The sequence below is a fragment of the Malurus melanocephalus genome, unplaced genomic scaffold, assembly GCF_030028575.1.
Source record: "Malurus melanocephalus ecotype Western Australia unplaced genomic scaffold, MMel_1.1 scaffold_606, whole genome shotgun sequence".
NCBI lineage: Eukaryota > Metazoa > Chordata > Aves > Passeriformes > Maluridae > Malurus > Malurus melanocephalus.
This window is the reverse complement of record NW_026623838.1, coordinates 314,896-338,905: the sequence shown is the minus strand read 5'-3', so window position 1 is coordinate 338,905 and position 24,010 is coordinate 314,896. Positions and strand designations below refer to the sequence as shown.

The following is a 24,010-nucleotide window of genomic DNA, read 5'->3' as shown; positions in this document are numbered from 1 at the left end:
GTATCCTGTCTGGCCACTTAGACACTACCTGTTCTAGTTGGTCTGTGGAGAGACCGTCCATTAGCCTTTTCGGGATTCCCTTTTGCAAACCTTGTGACCAAATTGCTTGTCTTGTGAGTGGATGCTTCTGCTCACTCTGGTTAGAATGTGGGGAAAACTTAGGTGATAGTCTAGGACTAGAACGTGCATGTCTCACCTCAAGAGTCTCTGGTTTGCTGACTACTAGCGTTACGCGACCGTACTTCCGTCCAAAATTAATCAGTTCCTGAGCTACCTCTCCCCAAGTCCATACCTTGTCTCCCTGGGCAGTGCCATTTCCTGCAGGGGAAGAGATGGTACCCTCCAAGGCAGCAGCCACTCTCTCAAGTGGGGCCAAAGCCTGTATYTTCCCTTGTAATTGTATTGCCATTGGTTTTAGAGAATCAGGAAGCCCTCTGATTAGTGGGGTCATCCGATCAGCATCTACTCTCAGCATCATAGGCGATTCTTGTAATGGGGTTAGCTTACGCTCATACATCATTTGAATACATGCTGCCTTTTGGACACTTTCAACTATCTCATCTGTGRTACATTCTATGGCTAGAGGATCACCTCTCTCCAGAGGGTTTAAACTTCCAGCCCAGAAAGCTGCTCTCTGGGTTAGGGACCACGGGGCTCGGTGGTCCCCTGTGGTAAGAAACACTCCAGGTCCCCAATATCCCTCDGCTTCCTTTTCACTAAGAAGGATTTGGTCCCCCCCACTCAAAGAAACTSTCCAAACAAATTCTGTTTCAGATTCCCGGGGGTGTCTGCTAAAATCTTTTTTTAACTTGGCTAGTTCAGTAGCAGTAAAGGGGACCTCTTTCGTTGTAATTACAGGTGCTTGGTCCTGATTATTCTCATACAAAAACTCAGTTTTTATCAGCGGGCACAGACGGACCGCGCCGTCGGGCCGGATCTGCGAGCCTGTCTGCACTTTCCTGGGTTCTGCCGGAGGGAGCGCTCCGGCCGTGCTGTCATCCGGGGACGCCCCTGCAGCAGCCGGCATGGCGGGCTCCCGAACTGGCTCCTTTTGCAACATTTGTATCAAACTCCTGTTCTGATTTCTGCTTTTTTCTAGCTGTCCTTCTAGCTCTGCCACTTGGGCTTGCAGGGACCGAACTTGTGCTTGCAGAGTTTTAATCACGGCCGTCTCTCTATGGCTCTGGGCTGCTCGCTCTCGCACGGCTGAAGCGAGTGCCGCTCCCAACACAGCACAGACAACYGCCTTGYCTTCCCTCGGTTTAGATTTTGCTTTCAATCGCAAAGCCGTGATACGATCTACCACRCTTTGCACGCTGTGCCAGTGCTCTGCAGCACAGTCCAACCCAGGGAGAGAGGGTCTAGCTTTGAAAGCTTCTAGAAACTCAAGCAAGGGGGCGGACGGGTCTCCACCCGGTTTCTCTTGGCGRGCAACGGTATCCATTGCTATTGTTCACTGAATCGCGGGCAAACGACTTTTGGGATGGCTCACACGTTAACTGAATCCTCGAACTAAGTACTCTCCAAACVCACACAAAAGATTTTAACTAACCGCGCACCACCTCCCGCAGAGGGTAACACTGTTCTATCCTCTGGGAGAACCGCTGCAAGCARCCTGACACTRCAAAAAATAACCTRGCACACTGCGAGRAGGGGCCAACAACTCTTGAGGAGGGTCCCACTGTAAGATTTCTGAGTGCCCCAAAGCACTCCCCAAGAGAACACACTTTCAAATACGACCTAATACACTGAAAAAAGGGGACCAAAATTCTTCTCGAGTGGGGTCTCACTGTAAAGTCTCCAAGTGCCCCCAAAAGCACCACCCGAGAGAWCAMAYCRTYAGGCACAMAGGYAGTTACACAAAGAGCTACAGAAAGGGGTGTGGAATGCGTCTCAGAGGGGGTCACACTATACAAGTCTCAAAAGTACCCCAAAAGCACTCTCTGAGAGAACACACAGTGAATCAGTTACAGGYACCATATTTCAGGGAGGGTCACACCGTTTTTTTTTCTTTCAATGCCCAAGTAAATCTCTCCCTAAAACAAACACACACCAAGCAAATTAAAGTAGATATAATATTTTTTGTCCAAAAATCCCGACGCTGCCACCAATTTAATGTCCCGTCCCGCTCGAAAGAGGGAGTCGGGGAGGAYTCTTTTAATAGATTTTTTGGACAAAAAATGAAGCGCAAACGCRGCAATATTATATCTGAGAACTGTTTATTGATAAAGAAGGGTAAGTGTTCCTACCACTTCCTACCAAGGGGGGAATAGAAAAGAGAGAAAAGGAGAAACGGAGAGAGACAGAATAAGAGACAGATTGTAACCGCTGTACCCCGGGCACCCCGTCGACGTTGGCAGAAGGAGAGTGCGTGTGTGTGTGTGCTGCGAACCGCGAGGAGGCTGCGCGGCTTTTGAGGCGGCTGGGCGCGATTTCCAAACAGCAGCGGCTGCGTGTCCCTCTCRACAGYGGAGAAGACGAATCYGTGGCTACGGGCACACTCGTGAGATAGCTGCGACTGCTGTGGGCAGGCTGGGGCTGCGGGCACTGCTGGACACACGGCTGCTGTGGGCACTGCTGGACACACGGCTGCGGGCACTGCTGGACACACGGCTGCGGGCACTGCTGGACACGCGGTTGTGGGCAGGCTGGGGCTGTGGGACTCACGACAGCGGCTGCTGCAGGCRGCGGCTCCGTCGGGAAGACAGCAAACACGAGGTTGTCGCAGGGTCGAGATGCCTCGGGAAAGCGGCGAAACAGAGCACACGGAGAAGACAGGTGCGGACAGGGAAGGCAGGACCACAGGGAGAAAAGGAAAAGCGAAGGAGCAGGGGGAGGCCAAGGTGACCCTCGAGGCGGGCCCCCGGTACCTCCAAGAACTCCAAAGGAAAATGGCCCCCGTTGTGTCGCAGTTAGCTGCTTTTATATGCCTCGCCCTCCTATTTCCCACGCGTTTTTTCCGCGGGCTTTTTTCCCGGGCATCCGGGCATCTGCCCCACCAACAAGGTGGAGGCAGGGTGCTTGCAGAGCAGTGGGGGAAGCTGTCTCTCCMGTGACTGGCTGCCAGGCAAAGCCTCCCGAGGGACAAGGCTCCCTGCAAGCACACTACTCCCGGAAGCCATCTTTTACCTTGTGGAACATATGTTGAGGCATAAATAAGAATCAGACTGGTCTCTGTCAATCGTTCATGTAAATTTTCTTAAGTAAAAGACTTAGATCTGGTAAGTTTGGAACAGCATTGATAGATGGTGGTGTAAATGGTGGGCCAGACCATGGGTTAATACCCAAATTCTTATAACTACAAACAATTAGAGCAAGTGAAGTTCCCTTTTTGCTGAAGTGAATAAAGCGTTCCTGAACAAAAAGAAGATTTTTTTTCATATTCAAACTTTAAACAGTATTCTTTATTTACATAAGCACTTCAAGTAAATTTTAATAGTAAGGACCATGTATGGGCTGCTAAATCTCATATATTATTTGTCAATACATTTTAGACAAATATTTTCACCCTGGAGAGGATTTTAGCAAATATTATACAAATTAAACAAAATCAAGCAGTATAACACAGTACAGCAGAGTATTTTTTACTTCTACAGAAAGGTTTAAGGAACATCGGTTCCTGTATTTAGGTTTAAAAATGTAGAATCTGCTCTTAGGTAAGCAAGACTGTTTTACAATGGTATAACTAAATATTGCCATGCAGTAATCATAGACACAGTGTTTAAGTTATTTTCTACAGTCTAGATATACTGAATAAGGACTGAACTATAATTCAAAGGATCAGAACTGCTCAAAAATTAATTTATAGTTTTAATTCTCCAGTGAAAACAATAAAAATTAATGAACATCCGAAAGAAATACTGTTTCAAACTGAAAGGCAAATTTTTAATGTTGAATATGTCAAAACAGAAAAAAATTATGATCCTCTTAGTTAAATTGCAAGGTCTTTCAGAATCTGGAATAAGGTAAATGACAGTCTTGATTAAAAAGCTTTTTTTGAAACCGACATTATTCCAAAATTACAGTATGTCTAATTAGAAACATTTATTTCAGTGATAGCCCATTTGAAAATGAAATTAATATTTCAGTAAACTTTAAAAAGTGGCACACTTATCACAGTTATAATTATATAGAAATGAAACATGATTGAAATAAAATTCTTTAATTAGTAGTCCCAACATATAATCATGTTTGTAGACCTCTCAGTTGGGAAAAAATTAAAYAAAAAATGTAGCACCATTTGTTCTCTTTAGTCAGATATTTTTGCGTAAGGGTATGTTGTGTAGGCAAGTGTCTCCCATTCTCCATTTCCCACTACCATGGGTAGGGTCCATCACTTAAAGTTAGTGTGAAGGGAATTTTAAAATCTGTGTTTCAGAGCAACAGTTTTAATACATTAGTGCAATTAACAAATAGCTAAAAAKATCAGATATATTGTAATAGGCACAGATGAAACACTAAACAGGCTAGTCAGGAGAGACATAGCTAGAAGGAATGAAAGGTGCGGAATCATGTCATAGGTTCATATGCCTGGTTATAAACTTACAAAAAACATTTATTAACCCAGTTTTCATTGCCAGAGGTAGAGGACTGCACGTGAAACACCAGCTAGTGGTGTGCCTTGTTTTGAAAGACAGGTGTTTGCCAATGAAGACAGGGACCCCTCACCTTGGAGGGGTGGATATGACCCACCTTCCCTCCAAATTATTATATCTTTGAAAATCATGGTTTTTGAGGCAAGAATATGGGTAAAAGGSAATAATAGTTTGTACTAATATGTATAACAAGGTGAAACAAGTAACAACAACGATAGCAACAACCAACCTAGCCACAAACCCAGTAACAGCTTCGCACACAGACACACCCTCCCCTTTGGTGCAGTTACAGTCCCACTCAGCAGGGGTRCTGTTGGCTCCCGGCTGGGCAGGGCAGGTGTGATGATTCCCTAGCGGCTGGAGGAGGTGCTGTGACGCAGGTCCTGGCTGGTTCAGAGATCTCAGTGGCCAATGGCGGACAAAAACCAGCAGAGGTGGATGGAGAAAAAGTTCCCCTACAAACCCACAGGGGAAAACGCTGATCTTGGTGCTCCTTCTGGGTAGCAAGAAACCTCAGAACGGTCAGATGTGCAAAAAATGAGCAGAATCCCACAGCTGCGAGATGGGATGCAGCAGAACTCAACCACTGCAGCTGGAATCTCAGGGGTCCCCAGCAAGGCAGGGGGGCAGAAGTCCACAGTGCAGCAAACAGGAACCAATGACAGGATGCTGGGTTCTGCAGCAGCAGGTCCACTGTCCTCTCCTGACTCAAGCAGGGCAGGAAGTGAAGCTACTCTCCACCCCACACCCACATGCCCTCCCCGAGCCCAAAACTCCTGCAAGAAATTCCCTCTCTCCAAAGAAAGGGATAAAAAACCTGCCAGGCAGGAGAAGTGCCCAGAGAGACCCTTTGGCCCCACCGAGGGTGTAGGTCCTTTTGTCTTCCCCAATCACCCAGCCAGCAAAAGAATGACTTGGCAATCAGTGTATCCCAGAAAAAAAAAAATTGGGAAAGAAAATTCCCCAAGAAAGGAAACAAAAGGAGAAACCTTAATCCACCTTAACCTTAACATCATGGTACTTCACGCAAAATATAAAATTAAACTCTTTTGTGACCTCACTGACTCTCTTCACACTCTTATAGTAGGAAACTTGGAGTTGTAGTCAATAATTCTAGCAAATATAGCCTATACCTGAAGTTTTTTTCTTTTTGAAAAACAATGCAATATTTAGGATTTCAATAACAGGACTGGAATCTCAAAACAAGAGGAGCATAAATTCCTCTTCAGTAACAGATTGTAAAGTAAACCTGCTCAAGAGTGTTGCTAATCTGTGCATAGACACCAAGTTCTCGAGACAGAATAAATGGCTGTATCATAAAGCAAACCTGACTGAATTATAGGTTGTGTGAGGAACAATTTGTCAATTTTGTGTGAAATGTAAAGTGAATCCTAAAAAGTTTGACTACTAACATTTTTAAACCAAATATATTAGTGTTTACATATTTTTGGATAAAAAATCCATCATGAATAGTAGATTGTAATAACAACTTGAAACAGTTATTTTATTAAGACAGTTAACTTTTGGTTTCCATCTCTTTCACTAAAATGAATGAATTTGCTGTTTCTTTTTGCAGTTTCTTGGTTTGATTTACAAACCTAATTAATTTACTGAAGATTCTTTTAATTAGATGTAGAATAGGGAAGAGCATTTCCTCTGCATTGGTCGTGTTTCTTATATATTTTTCTTCTGGAAATGGCTCTTTTCATATTCTCGATTTTAAAAACCTGTCACAAACCTGTCACATTACCTTCTTAATGCTTTTTTATGTGTTCTTTTTTAAATACTCTCATGTTTTGCACCAAAGAGGAAGCTGGAATTTACACCAAGTGACAGAAAGTCTGAAACAAGAAATCTCATTCATTGGCTGCTGGCCCAAACTTACCGTAACCCTAATGAAAGAAAGTACTTTTTAATTGTTTAAAATTTTCCTCAAAGGATGTATGACATGCTTAAAGAGTCCTGCCAGATATCAGGTCAAGACAGAGAAACAAGAGAAACACCAAGGTAAATGTATCCCACTATCTTGGATTCATTAAGTATTTAATATTTGTCTCCCAAGAGCATCACACAGCAAGGTTTCTGATGGCTTCTGGCCACTAAAAGAGGTCCTATTCACATACTTAGTAATTCAAAATATTTCATTGTTTTGCTAAAGAATTTGAAATTTTACCACCCAGAACTTGTTCAATACACTATGGGTTATTTCCAATGTGTTTTTTTTCCTTTTTCTTTTTTTTTTTTTTTAATTGAGAAAGATTTTTTGGAGGTCCCCTGATGTGATGTGACATAGAATGAAAGGGAGGTCACAAGCCAATTATCAGAGTCCTTCTACCCATTCAGTGTTCCCTTTGGGATTTCAAAACAGTGAAACGGAATGCTCTGGAGAACTATTTAAAGATTTTCAGGGCTTCAAACTGATTTTTTTCAATTGATTCTACTGTTACTGTTTCATGTAGATGACAATTTCTTCTTTTTGGAATATATTTCAGTCTAATGAAGTTTTAACGTATAGAAAAACAGACCTTATCTCAACTATCTGAAGAATACCTAAATTACTTTGTTTGATGAAACACATCTAGTCTATAGTAATATCCACATATGATTAAAAAAATATAGTTCAAAATATTTACCAGAGTTAGCAAACTCATTGACACAATTAGTTAACCATACTTTTTTTTTTCCTTTTTTTTTTTTYTCTGAATTAATTTGCTGCAATGCAAGCAGGAATCATAGAATATCAGAGAATCACACGTATGCTGAGTTGGAAGAGAACTACAAAGATCATTGAGTCCAAGCCCTGGCCCTGCACAGGACATCCCAAGAGTCACACTGTGTGCCTGAGAGCATTGTACAAACAATTCTTGACCTCTGTCACAGGCAGGTGCTGTGACCACTGCCCTGGGGAGGCTGTTTCAGTGTCCAAACACCCCCTGGGTGAAGGACTTTTTCCTGATACTCTACCTAAATATCCCCTGACTCAACTTCAGGCCATTCCATCAGCTTCTGTCACTGATCAACACAGAGAAGAGATCAGTGCCTGCCCTTCCTCTTCCCTTCACAAGGAAGTTGCAGAGTGCAACTGGGGGATCTCCCCACAGTCTCCTCCTCTCCAAGCGGAACAGACCAAGTGACCTCGGCCACTCCTTGTACGGCTTCCCCTCGAAAACCTGCATTGTCTTCATGGTCCTCCTTTGTACACTATTTAATAGCTTTATATTATTTTTATATTGTGATGGCCAAAGATGCCCCAGGATTTGAGGTGAGGCCACACCAGTGCAGAGCACAGCAGGACAATCACCTCCTCTGATAGGAGCTGCAGTCCTAAAGGACATTAAAAGAGAAAGCAGATTTCAGACCAAATGTGGGTTGAAATAATTTGTTTCAGACTCACTGATCTTTTTTTAAAGAACATGCATATTCCTTGAATTGTCAGCCAGTCTTAGAAATTATAATTGGACAAAAAATCCTGTCTCATGCTTTCGACTGCATGCCCTGCTTGTATTCAGTTTTTGCAATATTTTAAAGGTTTTTAAAACAGCTACCTTTATTAACACAAGTGAGTGAATTTGAGTGGAATACAAAATGATTTTTCGGTTTTGGAAGCAATAGACAAGCAAAGAAGTTACTATTGTCATTTAAAAGTGAATAGGTTGAACCCCTGCAACTGTAGGTTGTGATATTTTCTGCATGGGCCAGGGGTGTTTTAACTCTTCTGAGGGATACTTTACCCACTGAAACTCTGGCAACAGAAAACAAAGGGATTAGTACACTGACAAGTGTCACAGGCTGCTGAAAATTGATTCTTACTTGTTTAAAATAAATTAAAAATTCTTTGGAAATTTGGCATTTGGAATCCTGTGGTTAGAAGCTAATCAAAACTATAGCAATTTAATTTTAGATATGTAGAATCTAAGAAAAAATTACAAATAAGGAATTGGGTTTCTTTCCCCTATTCCCCTTCAGAGTTGCACCAGCTTTAAAAGCTGAGGAAGAGCACATAGAAAATGTGAAGAGCAGAATATTCAATCATGTCTCACTTGAAAAAAATTAAATACTATTAAAATGATCACTACAAACCCAAAATTTACATAACACATTACTTCATCAATGAAACAGACCAAAAACTCTAGGCATGTCTGTGAAAACTAGGCATTAAACTTTGTCTGTGGGTTTGATCCTGCATTGGTCATGTATCCTGCACAGCAGGACCTCAAAACAACATTCTTTCAAATATACGTGTTCCTCTGGTGCATTTATTRAAATTGATCATTAATTAAAAGGTGAAACACATACTTGCATAACAGGTCAAAACAGCAGTATCTGCTGAAGTATATATGCAGTGATAATGGAACATGTTAGTATAAAGTACCAACATTACTTTGGGATGTCATATAACTCATTTCTTCCTTTCCATAGCATGTCATAATGCAGCTATCAATTTGGGCTTCTTATTGCCCTCCATTTCATCTTTTCATGTTCTTCAATGTCTAGGACTCTAAGAAGAAATTATAATATAAAAATTACAGTATTTGGCACTCACATTTTTCTTTTTTATTGGTATGCATTTAATGTCATGCAGGAAAATAATGTTAGTTTAAAAGAGATTTTTTAAAAATAAATTTAAGGTTACATACTTTGTTTCCACTTCAATACCAAGTCATTGCTTTTATCAGTAGTCAATAGTAAATAATATCTACATAAGGTGCTATGAAAAAGTTGTACCATTTTCCCTTCTGCGTTTTAAATTACCTTAAACAACTGTATTGCAACTTTACGTTGCAGAAACATAACGTTTCTGCAGAACAGAATCCTCGAAAATTAGAGGCAAAAAAAATTACTTTCTGGCAAGGATGGCAGTTTATTTCCAGACTGACTTGATCAAAATATACATTACCTTATTCTTCTTGTTAGCACTAGGTTGCAAATAAAATACTGTTCTGTTCCATTGTAATTTTTACAAGTCCATATTTATGTGAGAAAAGGAAATAATTATTTCTATATTTGGGAAAAAATAAATATATATTTTCTTGCTTTATTCATCATATTAAAGTGATAATGTCTGCTGGGGTTGAGAATTTAAATCAAAACTCCCACAGAATTAGTTCAATTTATCACATCTCTGGCAGCACCATGTGGATGAGATATATATACATATGAATTATGTACACCAAATTACAAATACTGTGTGTTTGGAGAGAAATGAAAGAAAAAAAAAGTTCCCTTAAGGAAAATCTTTGTATAAATTATGTTGGTTGTTTCATAAACACAAAGGCAAAGTATTTATAAGAAACAATGTTTCTAATTTTTTCTATTCCTAACTTCCCCCAGACTGATTTGTAATAATGCATTCAACATGAGATCTATCTTTAGATGGATATATTTAAAATAATTAAATTTTGCTGCTTTAGTAATTTTCTTCATTACTTGATAAGTAATTGATTACCTGAATCACATAGTATTCCCTTAATTTAGTCAATGAAATTATTATCTTGAGTTGTTGCATGTCTTGAGTCCCCTCAAGGTTCAGACATGTTGTCACTATTTTGACATACAATGGAGAGATTTTCTGTTTAATGGAGACTAGAAGATACATTCACAGATGCTACCATTTCTAAATCTCAGAAAATCCCATGTCAAACATCCCAGGCAGCAAGATGCAATTGTTTTCGCTACATAGGTACCTGGGGCATGTGTGATGGATTGGTCACTATGCCAAAGGAATCAGGAAGCTTTTGTTTGTGGAGTAGATATTGCAACAAGTATTAAATGCTTTCAGATTTCCTCACTTTAAAATCATTATCAAAACTAGTCTAATAACAAATAAATACATTTATGTACTAAAGAAAAAAACAGACAACACATCTGAAGAGTTTGTAAAAATGATCACATTTAAAAGAAAGGAAAATATTCTAAAAATTCATTTCAGTTAGTATTAAATTGACAGACACAAGATTTCTCTTCCTCCATAAAATTCTGTAAGCAACCCTATTGAAACCATTCAAAGCTCTAGTCTCTAGCTCTCACTGAAGGATTTATTGCGTGATCCTAAATTTTAAGTACAGACCTAACTCTGGGGTTAATTCAAATGCAGGCCTTTCCTCTGCTCCTTAAGTGTTAATATTCCTTCATGTGTTTTTTGTGAAGTCAAAATAGAAAGAGTAGCTTACATCTTCCTACCCCAATGGCAAGTCATCAGTGGTCTTCCTCTACCACAGAAAACAGTTACTGGCTCTCTTTATGCTTCCTTAGTGTTTATTAAATGCTTAACCCCTTACAAGGCCCTATGTCTTTTTCTTCATTAATCTGAGAAACAAATGACATTGTTATTAACAGAATTTAAAAGTTCAAGATCAGGAATGGATCTACAATCAGTATGGACTACAATCGTGCAGCCTTCCAATCTCAAAGTAACAGCTATGTACATTCCTGAGATACATGAAAACAAATCATATAAAAGTGTAAATTTGTTAAATTGGATCGCACCGATGCACTCTTTACAAAAAAAAACCCTATAAAAATGCTTCTAAAGAAAGTCAAGGCCAGTCATGAAGTGTGGCTCATTTTGACTTGCTTTTAAAAGAAGATAAGCTAAGCAACATAGCCCAGAGCCATTTTAGGTTTGTTGTTGTGCTCCTGTTGGCCTCCTTTAACCAAGCTTTTCACAGAACACTCAGGAAACAGCTAGCTATTTAGTTTGCCATATGTTTTATCTAGTTTGCAAGAGATTAATTAAAATTTCTACTACATTACTGATTAAATGTATCCATTTTTTGGTAAAAAAGTATAAATAACAATAAATTTAAAAAACACATGCCTTTCCATGAAAGTCATAATTGTAGCTAAGCAAGTAAAATGCTTCAGATTTGTGAGCATGTAATCAATTCCAAGTGGCCAACCAAGTAATTCATAAACTGTAAATAATGTGACCTCGAGAAATAATTCAGATGATCTTGTCAATGTTATTCAAGAAAATATTCATGAATCTTTTTTTTTTTTGCCTTATTTGACCCTGTAGCTGTGGACAACACTTACAAAAGAACATCACAGCATTTGTGTTTCAGAAAGTGCAATTCTCTTTGTGTTATACTCCACTGAAACTTTAGGAAATGAATACTTTTTTGAAGTCCTTATTTTCATTTTGTTTTAATTCTTATCATTAAAGAAGCAACTGAGGGGTTTTATTTAAACCTTAAAATAAGGGCATAGTTTTTGGATTGCTGCAAATGTCAGTAGGAGGAATACACTTAAAAGCTAACCTGGGATTAATATTAATAAATGTGCTCATTGCATTTAAAAATACTTGCAATGAAAGGTCACTGTTAGCTTTGAGTTCCAAAATTAGAACTGTCTTTTACAGACTATCAAAACCAATATTAAAAAATCTGAACTTCTTTTGAGAATCTTACGTGTGTGACTTTTGCACTAAAACAGGATGGAAAGATGTAACAAGAGAAATATGGAATAATGACTTTTGCTTTGTAACACACAAAGATGCCACAGACACAGATAAAAGGATCACTTTCCTGATCAATAGTTTAATTGAAGGATAATGCTGAATAAATACTACCAAGAACCATTTTCATTCACCTTCCCTCTCCTAGAYGTCTATTAAGCAAAGAACTATACAATTTTTGTCATACACATTCCCTTGGCAAGTAAAATATCTTCTAGCATCTAGATACCACATTTAGAGGTGGAAAAATTTAAATCCATTGCTCAGTAATGAGAAATATTAAAACAGCAGGTGCACTTCTTTTTACAGAAGCTGGTCATATTCTAGTGAACTAGAATATGTTCACATATTCAAGTGAACTCTTTGGCAGCACTGTTAAATAGGATATTGTTAATGGGGATGATAATTTTCTATAATATTTTCTTTTTATATCAGCTATATCATGTCCATTTTCTTGTCATTACTGGCTGTTGCATCTTAGCTAAATCATAAGTCTATAGTGAATGAGTTAAATTTATAACTTATGCTTCTTATGTTGTTGGGGCAGGGTGGAGTTTTCGGCTTTTTGTATGTGTGTGTGTGTGTGTGTGTTTTAGTGTACAGGTCAATGTGAATACCAATTCCACTCAAATAATATGACATCAAAAATAAAATGACAAGAAAGGAGAGAATTTTGTCACTTTTTGATTCTAAAGGCCATAACTRAAAGTCAGATTTGGGATAAGACATCTTCACAACACCAAACTAAGCCAAGCTGAACAAACAAATGAACAAACAAAAAAATAAAGCAAACACACAAACAAAAAAAGCACAACCTCAAGACAAGTAACTAAATGCAAAGACAAAAGCCCCATTTTCCCAATTCAGTTAGTGGCATGAATTAGGGAACAGGATGATTTTACAACAAGGGAGGGATTAATTGTGAAAGTGAAGTAGAAAATTTACTGACCTGAGAAGGTCCTCCTATAAGTTTGGCCTGACAAAACCTCTTGCTAATGGGTAAGTTGGTTGAGTTACAGTCTCACAGACAGTAGTAACCTGTAACAAAAAATTTGAACAAGACTGAAATCCAGGGTAATACTTCGTATAAAGATTGTCTGAATAAGTGACAAAAAGATCTTATTATTTCTAAAACAGTATTAGTGGTGTAAAATATKTTCATTGCTTAATTAACCACAAAAATATGTCATTGTTCTCTATATTTGCTTCCCCAAATAAATAATAATGTTTACATTCTCATCTTAWTCTTAACAAAACTTGATCTAATGGATTTAAGTGACTCCTGTGATTCAAGAGGCCTTAGAAGATCTCATCTGACAGTATTGCTTGCCAATGAAAATGAGAAAAGGAGAAAGATGAGGAGGAGAAGGCAAAGAGAGAAGAGAAGAATAAGAAGGAGAAAGAGACAAAAGAGAAGAAAAACAGAAGTAACAAAAAAGATGTGTTCATCTGTTATCTCTTCATTCCTCCTCTTAGCAGAGTCCAGTTTCTTTGTCATCATGCTGATTTCTCCTCAAAAGCAAAGGCTTCCTGTCTGCAGGGATGTAGATGATTAATCATGTAGATGATTACCTGCAAGATTTGGAATCTGTTTCTTTGTAGGTTTTCCTTAGATCCTGGAAAAATGAGCTAATTTTTACCCACTTTTCTGTTAGAGTAGATCCCTGCAGAACAATGTAACGATGAGAAACAGCAGTTAATGGTTAGAGATTTGTTAATGACAGTGGGTCCACTAAGAGGCAAAACTTAACTAATCTGACATGGGGATTCAGGTTAGGTGTATGATGTAATTTTGGAGATCACTAAATGTATGTTTTTGAGTGTATGAACTTCTGACTTGTTGGTTTGGCTAACATTTAATCTCCATTTAGTTTTTGAAATATAACTTTTTTTTAAAGAAGACTGTGAGACAATCCAAAACAGTTGCTGAATGTATCTTTAAGAACACTGCAGCCTGGCCAAGAATATAACTTTCAAATCGAAAACTGCCACAGAAAAATGTAAATTATTTTGGAAAAAAACCAAACAAGAACAATACAGAGGAAAAGAAGTTCTTGTTTTCCTGTAGACAGCATGGGTTAGATAGTGAAGTTTAATAGGTTAAGCAAAAGCTGTGCACATGAGCAAAGCTAAAAAAGAAATTGTTCAACCCTTCCCATGCACAGGCAGCTGTTCAGCCATCCCCAGGAAAGCAGGGCTCTGTCAAGCATGACAATGTCTTGAGAAGACAAACACCATCCTTCCAAATGCCCTATCTCTTCTTCTSTCAGGTTTATATGAAAAGAATGATGTCATAAGGTATGAATTCCTACAGTCAACTGGGGTCAGTTGTCCTGGCTGYGTCTCCTCCCAAATCCTTTTGCATCCCCAGCCTGCTCACTGGTGGGGTGAGAAGAAGAAAAGTCCTGCTCAGGAATAACAAAAACATCCCTGTGTTATCAACACTGTTTTCAACATAAAACCAAACACAACCCCAACCAGCATGAGGTTCCATACAACATCCTTGTCTCCAAGTTGCAGAAACATGGACTTGATGAGCAGACCTCTCAGTGAATAAGGAAATATCTGCACGGTCACAAAGAGCTGTTGTCAGCTCAATATCCAAGTGGCATTCCTCAAAGGCCTGTATTGAGACCAATGWTTTTTAACATCATTATCAGGAATGCGGGCAGGGGACAGAGTGCAACAAATTTAGTAAGAGGGATCTTGACAGGCTGAAGAGATGAATCAGTGCAAACCTAGTGAAGTTTAACAAGGACAAATGTATTTGGCACCTGCCTCAGGAAATCCCTGACATGGATATGGTCTGGATGATGAGTACATTGACAGCAGGCCAGCAGGCCTGTGGAGAAGGAATTTGAGATATTGGTGGATGTAAAACTGAACATGAGCTGGCAATGTGAACTCACAGCCCAGAAAGCCAGCAGTAGCCTTTAGGACTGCACCAGTGGCCAGCCGATTACAGGAGGCGAGTACACCCTTCTGCTTCTCAGTGGTGAGGCTTTATCTGGAGCACTGCACCAAGCTCTGGAATCCCTAATGTAAGAAAGATGTGGTCCTGCCAGAACAAGTCAAAAGGAGGGTCAAGAAAATTATCAGGAATATCTGAATCACCTCTCACATAAGGAGAGGCTGAGAGAATTGATTTGTTCAGTTCGGAAAAGARAAGGCCCAAGAGAACTTTATGGCAACCGTCCAGTAGGTAAAGAGGGTCTGCAGGAGTGCTGGAGAGGGACATTTCACAATGGGATAGGGTAACAGTACAACAGGTAATGACTTTTCTCTTGCAGAAAGAATGGGTTCAGATTAGAGGAAGAAGATCTTTACTGAGAGGGTGGTAAGGCACTGGATCAGGTTGCCCAGAGGAGCTGTGGATGTCCTCTACAGGGAGAATACACCAATGCTCTATGTAAGACTTCTCATCACTCTTCAAGTGACATGAAGCAGATTTTTACAACAAGAAATACACTACTTTTGTACACCTTTGTTTAACAGAGGCAGCCACAAGCATGAAAAGCTGAAGAAACAATATCACACAGACAATACAAAGAACTGTGGCCTTCACACACAGATTTTCTTTACTGTTAAAAAAAATCAGTATCTCAGAAAATGCATAGAAGAGTTGCAGGCAGCTGTGGGTAAATTAGGAGGCTTCATATTTAACAGAACACATTTCACAAAGCTCAGTAGTGATCCAATTATTCCAAAATTAGGGCAGTAATCTTATTTTGAATCTGCTATTACACAAACTTTGCAGATATTTAATAAACAACTATACATCTGTAGCAGTAATTTTGGAGGATATCTTCCACTGTCAAGGGTCTTGACCAATTTTCATGAAAAGTTCAGGATCTTCATATTCGACTATTTTCAGTGGGAAATTAAATTACAATTTTCAATTAAATTTCAAGTTTTACATTAGTAAAACTGAACAATGAGCTTCTAAAAGTRCAACTGTATAGATTTAATACATTTTGCTTGTACCTCAGTCACAGTGGTAAATCTAATTAGTCAGACTTACTACAATTTCTACTGGACTTTGTGCTTTGTGATATTTARAAATAATCATAAGATAATTCAGAAAATACTCAAACATTGTGGTTCTCTCCAGTACAATACTAAGGGTTTTAAATTAGTAATATACTTAAATTTTGCCACAGCTTATTGCATTTGAAAAACATCAGACGAGGGTTTATGTATGCCTTATGTACTATGGTTTGATTCCTTGCCTTATCTAAATGAAAATGTCATTGATTTCATAGTGAGACAGGCCTTTCTCTGTGTGCAATTACAAGGTAATAGGGACAACAGAAGATCTACTTACTGACTGTGTTTAAATTCTGCAAGATTTGCAGTTCTCTTGAATTTTTTAGTTAAAATCTCAGAATTCTAAACAGGATTTTATGTTTGTTGAATGTTCATGCACATAGGATTGTGTTTTGATTATATCTTTTCAGAACAATCTCATATTTGAATTTGCAAGTAAATGCATGATAATGATTTCTAACTCTTTCTTAGGAAAGATCCTGGCAGCCATCGCCAAAGAAGCTCTGTCCATGTCTTGTTTAAACCCTGACTGTGAGGTTTTCTCAAAGTAATGAAGTTGTGGAATTTCTTTTTTCCTATTGCAATAATATTTAGTAATTATTTTAACATCTCTTTAACCTTCCATCTGGTCAACTAATTGATTGCAATGGAATCAGTAACAGGTGCTGTTTAAATAGCCCTTACAACTCTATCCACCTTCTGGACCATTCTTTTCTTCCTTTATGCTAGTATATCCTCAGCATCATTGTAATAGCAATGCTATAACCATGACCATTTCAGCCACAGTTTTCAATTTTTCCCAAAGATCCTGTGGTTTAGAAAGAAAAAAATAATTTTATTGTCACAGTACTTTTGACAGAAAATGTAATTTTCCAGAAACAGAAATATCTGCTTCAATAGCAGACTTTGGAGCACCGAGTGGAACAGGAATCGGGCATTCTCTTTTCTTTGACAGATGGCAAATTATGCATCCCTGAAACAGGAGTGAAGGAAATAAAAATTATACTAACAAAAAATCCTGAATGTGAGGCCTGAACTATGAGAAAAGTTAATGTTGAAGAAGAGTAACATAATTGCTTTTCCTGACTACAGTCAAAGCTTATGCTTCATGCACTGTGTAGTTGAGATGGATGATGTCAATAGTAACATTGCAACCTAAATGCATCAGATTTTCTGCAACTAAACAAAACCATATTGAGTTGGACTTAGTATGTGTCTTAATTAGCAACTCAGTTCCCTCCTATATTGTATTTCATGCTCAGCAGTACTGGCTGTTTATGCTCCTGCTAACATCTGACAGCTAGAGTTCTAAGTGTAAAAAAGTCCCTTCAGTGAGTAAAGACTGAATAGATTTTGTCTCCATTTTTAATTTTTTTTTTTTTTTTTTTTTTTTTTTTTTTTTTTTTTTTTTTTTTTTTTTTTTTTTTTTTTTTTTTTTTTTACTTACTAGCAGTTTCAGTGAGCACTGAGTGTGCACATAGATCAGATAGAACAAAAGTTCTCTTTCCTTGACTGGGGACACAAGGAAGACCACCTATTTTCTGTAATGAGTACTACAAGAAATAATGCAGGACACCGAGTTATCATAAACTCAAAATAATTGCATTCTGCATTTTAATTGGAATCCATCTCATTAAGAGCACAGGATTGACAGGCAACAGGGAAGGAATTCTTTTTTCTGTCAAATAAGATTTTTCCAATTAAAACTACTGCTATAGCCACTAGTACTGTTCTTCTGAAACCCAGTTTTGAAATCTGTGAGGCTTTTTTTTTGAAAACTCCTTTAGAGCTACTAGCTCAATTAATTTTGTAAACTCATATGAAGTTACTAAATACAGTGATTTTTTTGCAGTAAAAAAGGCAGCTATGAGGAAGTCCAGATAGTATCACTGTTTTATACTGGCCTATAACCATAACTCAAATTAGAAGTCTTTGCGACTTAGAGTACGTGTTTAGTAAAGGATTAACTTGAGATTTTTATCATACAAACAAAAATTTAAATCCATGAGAGCTGTCTGAGACCACTATACAATTCATGGAGAGAGATGCAGTCTTGCCAATGTTCAAATATGTGCAATTGTCCTACTGGACAGGTATGACATGTCTGTGTCTTTAAGGCAAACAGATCATGTTTTAAAGTGAGATGCTACGAAATGAAATAACTATTTAGTTGCTCTTAGTATTATATTATGTATGATTATAGCTCCTTTGCATCTCAGAAGAGGTAGGAAAGAAAGGTAATGTCACTGAAGAATCCAGATGTTCTAGTGATGAATAAAATAGGATCACCTGCAAAGAAATTAGAACTAATTCTTTATATCCCATAATACCTGGTAGAGCTCTGCTAGATTAGGTAGGACAAAAAAAGGTGGGAGGAGAATAGAAAAGATATTAAAAAAATATATTTTAATTTACATGGAGAAAAGTTCTGCAGTTAAGCATTGTTACAACACCTAATACAAACTTAAATGAGTATGGCTTTTTTTTTTTTTTTTCTGTTTATTAACAGAAAACATATGTTGCTTTGCATATTTTAAGAAGAGAAAATAATGCAAATCAGGTGATTCCTGTGTTGGAGTTGGTAATCACACATTTGAGACTTTTCCATTAAGATTAAATGGATGGCTCAAACTTCTCAAAATACTCGACAAGTTTTTTCAATAAGTACAAAGAAGGAAATGAAAGATCCCCAAATCTGTAAGCATTTCCTACGGAAGTTAGAGTTCAATTTAGCTACCATGATACCATTTCATTTTCTTAGATGTTTCATCGGCATATATGCACAAATGTGGTAGGATTCTGTCCTGTATAAAGTCATAATAAAACCCGACATATTTTTTGTATATTATCTTACTAATCAAAACCTTATGAAAACATCAAATTGGAAAAAAAAATTGCATGTAGTTTTACAATTTCTGCAGGTAGCAGAAGAAATTTTCACAGATTATGTAAGAAGAGGTGATTTGAATTAGATGCAACCAGAAACATAAATAACAGAATACATATAAGTAGTGCATGTGTAATCAGTTCAGAGATGTACCAGTTTGTTTTTTTCAGAAGTGAGAGCATTCCACTGTACAATGCTAGGTGGCAGTAATAAGACATAAAGCCCTAAGTACTGACTGATCTCATCCCAGGAACTCCAGGGAGGGAATGAGGCTAATGTCTGCTATGAACATCCAGCTAACTGGTACCAAAATTTGACAGACAAGAATATTTTTGCCCTACAAGAACATTTCAGTACCATTTTTGAGAAAGAAATAGTGCTTATACTCACTATTCTCTTTAACATCATGATCCATGAACATTTTGGTAGGTTTTTTGTTTGTTTTTTTTTAATTGTTATATCTGCTTACTTCACTACCTTTAAAACAATTTTCTGCTTCGTTAGCTGGTACCGTCATTGTCTGGCAGACAATTTATAATCCTTGAGTGARTACCTTCTGATCTGAAAACCTGTTAAAATTTAATGCTTCTCATTTTAATATCTTACTTTTCATATGTTCATCTATTGTATATAAAATTATTTCATACATTAAATGCTTATTTTGATTTATCTCAACAACTGGATATTGTTAATTCACTATGTTCTTAGGTGGTAAAAAGAAAAAGACCCATCTCTGAACCTTCGAATTCCTTCATTTACCATTACTTTGCAGGAGAAATATATGTGATCTCTTTAGAAGTGAATACATTCCTACAGCACATAGATCAGATAGAACAAAAGTTCTATCTGCAATCTAGAATATCTGCAATCTTTTTCTGCAGTGATATCTTGCAAGACCAGACTCTCATAGTTTTATCTACTTTCTTTTAAAGAAAAAAGTGAAAACCATATAAATTGAAGGCAAGAAAAACAAATATAAGACATCAATATGAATATATCCTGTCAAAGATCCCTCTGAGTCATCCACTGAATTCCCATTGCCAAGGCTTTTTTGGTAGGGAATGCTTTCATCTTACGGCAAATTGTTTTCTCACACCCCTGACAAAAAACTGGATATCCAGAGACCTTTCACAAGCAGATGCAGTCAGAAAACTATCCTTGAGGACACTCTTCTGAGCTGCTCCACTGTCCCTGTATTTCTACATGTGTCATTGTATTCTTGAAGGAATTCCCTCAAAGACAGTAATGCAATTTATCAGCTTCTTCCAGCTGCTCCAGTATCTCCTGCTCTCAGAAACTGAGGTCACCATTGACCATAAAGTTTGCTGATGAGTCCAGTCACCATCAGACTGTGACCTCCATGGGGAGGTAACATGGAATCTTTCTTGCATCTCACTATATTTGCCATCCTGGCCCTGAATTCAAAGTTTTCCTAAATGTTCTTAAATTTCAGTTTTAAAAATCCCTAAGRCCATATTGGCATCTGGGAAAAAAAAAGAAAAAAAAACCTATGTCACAGGATGCCCATGATGTCTGGAGCTGGACTCTCAAGTATGTTCAATCAGTGCAAAAATTCCTTGCAAGGTTTAGTTTGGGAAAAAAAAAAAAAATCATACTTTCCAGAGAAATGTGAAGCCGTTTGTGAATGGCCAGGTAGCTGAAAAGGTACCCTTTTCAGAGGCTAAGGAAATGAAGCAGCTGAGAGGTGTTTTTCTATGTTGATCAACAATGCCATCTGACCAATGAATGGTCCCAGAATAATTTCATTAAATAGTATAGACTACATGTTGAGTCAGTAATAACAGTAGTAACATGGAATTTAAAATTACAGCTTTGAAGAAATGGCAGCAATCCTAATTGATCCTGATTATGATGGGGACCATGCCCAAGTCAGCCTTYGGACTGGTTGATATTTTTCCCCTTTTATAGTTGACTTTCTGATTCCTGAGTTATGGTGTCCTTTAGATTCATAAAATGTCACATATACTTGGAATCCTTTCGAAAATAGAGTTTCCAAACATGTTTATGATTGCCTGTAGCTTGATAAAAACACATTATCATCTTTGAATCAACATGGTTCTTAAGAACTAATAATCTAAGGGGAAAATTATGCATCTTTCTAAAGCATCTTTACTATTCTAGTAAATATGTTGAAAAATAATACAATTTCTTGAGTAAGCATTGCAGTAAGAAGATCAATAGCATTGTCGTTATCCATCAGCAAACACCTAAATTTCACATGCTTTAAAGCTGAGCATGTTTGATACGAAATGTAGGAAATCTAGATTAGGGCATTGTTCTGAAACCATGGAAGATTTTCTATGTAATGTGTTTGAGCACCTCCAAAGAGATTGGGAACTCTGTATTTTTCAGGAGCAGGGAAATATTTGGATTTTTTCTCAGGAAAAGCCAGCATATGGACTCAGAGGGATCTCTTGGATTACACGCTTCAATACAGGAGATGACTTTCATGGACAGACGAGGAAAGAGACAATCCTTGATCTGTGCTCACGTGGCACCTGTAGCAACAAGGATAACAAGAAGGGCAGACCTATACACTGATGCCTGCCTGAAGGGGTTTGATGATAATTTCTAATACTCTGGTTACTTTTGCCCACTGGCATCAAAGAAGTGCAGGTCCCAAGAGCAGTCCTTTCCCCAGTCCCATCCTCTACATCTCTCTGACCCTCTCAGGCCACTCCACCTCCCAACCACTTAACCAGCCTTAAATTTAAGAGATCAAATAATTACAGAGAAATTAAATTATTTTTTTTATCCTGACATTATGCTGTTACATTAGGTTGTGTTCTTAACAAAGGACTCAATACTTTACTGCCGCGGCCGGCAGGAAAGAYGACACGAACTCCAAGTGAAGCAGGTCCAGATTCTTCTTTATTAACTAACTCTTACCAGTAGACTAGCATGTGTTATAACACCTAATTGGTGCATCATGAATTCTTTTTTATCTCCCGCACACGCAGTTACACCAATCATACACGTCTCAGCTAGTCACACGGTCAGGCAGTTCCCAATGTCCACGCACCATGATCCTYGCTCTAATTCGTGGGTTAGTTTCACTTGACCAATCCTGTTTACCTCCGTAGCTGACCGCATCAGCTAGTACCTCCCAACGCTATGTCCATGCCCAACCCCCACACACATTCATACTGCTGTAAAACAGCCAGGGCTCCCACACTTTACTGAAAACCACTTCTGAAAATCCTGAATTTTTGAAAATTTCTGAAAGTTTGGTGAGCTGACTGTTACAATAACATGTTTCTGTGAGATGAATTTTCATGATCCAGATTTGTTCTCTTCCTACATGACTTCATGACTTGATGCTGTTGTGTCACAGAATASTTCCCTGAATCGATATAGGCAGATTCATCACTGTGAGTCTGATTCAGCTTATTCTTCTTTGGGTAAAGAATTCTAAATACTGATTAACATTGGGAGGCAATGAATATATTAATATTTGAACTGAAGCTCTCCCTTTTCACCTTATCAGCATGATGGTTGTTTCCCTGTTGTGACTGCTTTAATTAGCAGCTAAAAAAACTCGACTTCTTTCTAAGTTTATTGGTGATATCTTAAAAAATCTGAGTATATTACCTAGGTTTACCCAGACTTCTACCACAGGTGCATTTAAAAGTTATTACAACACTCTTTGTTCTTTGCATACTCTACTCCAACATTTAAATGTTCCTTTCAAGAAACAGCAGCACAAGCATTTAACTGAAAAAGCAAATGACAAAAGTAACATGAACTTTTGAAAGTTGTCTACAGTTCTAGCTAAGAAAACAGTTTTAAGCTAAACTGCACTTTGAAGAAGCATCCAGCAAATAATTTAACAACAATATATTTTATTAAGATTCATAGAAGACAGAAGCTCTGTACATGCAATTGGTAGGGAACAACAAGCAGCTGATTAATTAAATCTGAGCATATTTAAAATTATACAACACACTTTCTCCTCAATCTAGGAGTCTTTTTTGTTTTTTATTGTCTTACAATGAAATCACAAATGCACCAATATTTCTTTATAAGTCTTATCAGCACGATGACAGTAATTATCCAATTTAACAAGTAGTTCTATAACAGTCTTTGTCTTGTTATTGAATGGAATTTATAATAATGGACAATCTTGATTTAAGGGTATCAAAAWTAATCCCAGATCCCCATGAATTATTACACTGATTGGTTTTTCCTGTTATTAAGAATGAATGTTTCCAGTTCAACTTCTTGCCTTAGGAAAATCAGATAGGATGTGTTTGTTTGCTGAATTAAAGACAGCAAACAAAATTAAAGCACAATTAAAATACATCCAGTCCTCTCTCTAGGCAGGTAATCAGTGGTAGGTCAACTCTTCATCTTCACCAAGAAGAGGCAGCCATTTAGAGCTCAACCATTGTTGCTAGAGCAGGAATATAATTTCTTGAAATTGGAGCAGAGTAACACTTTTCAATAAAATTTCTAAGCAGATGCTCCAAAACCTACTTAGAAAAGGTTACTTTAAAACATCCACCTAGATATATATTGGACATGACACACTCAATAGAGTGAAAAGGCCTGAAACTATATAGCTGAACATTTTYCATAAACACTTGTAAACAAATATTTTGAAATATTTAACTCACCTCCTGCAAATTTGCTGAACAGCACACACTGTTTAATGATGACTTTCTCAGGTTTCTGTTTACATGTGTATAACCCCTTTTCACAATCCTGTGTACAGAAAATCAGCAGGGTCAATGTAACATCAGGCACTTAAACACTTCATAGTGCTAGTCAGAGAGAGATGGAGAGCAGAAGAAATTCATAAAGGGGGTACAAAGAAAATTTGTGGGGCTGAAATCATGAAACATTAACTGATTTTTGTTATCCACATTTCTTTTGTTTGATATGCAAGTCTTGCTTGATATGCAAGTCTTCTATTTTTATTTCATGAAATGAAAATGAAGACATAGTGCCTAATAAGTATACCTGAAATCACAAAAATACCCAGACTCCAACTACATTGCATCA

At 37.8% G+C, this 24,010-nt stretch overlaps 1 protein-coding gene across 1 annotated transcript; it reads right to left on the bottom strand.

The window, feature by feature from the left end:
* Positions 1-4: 4 nt before the first annotated feature.
* LOC130583615 (uncharacterized) lies at positions 5-1,632 on the bottom strand (the record flags this gene model as incomplete). The annotated part of the gene is made up of 1 exon (XM_057383098.1): positions 5-1,632. A coding segment is annotated over exon 1 (1,440 nt), but the record flags the coding sequence as incomplete, so codon positions are not given.
* Positions 1,633-24,010: the final 22,378 nt, after the last annotated feature.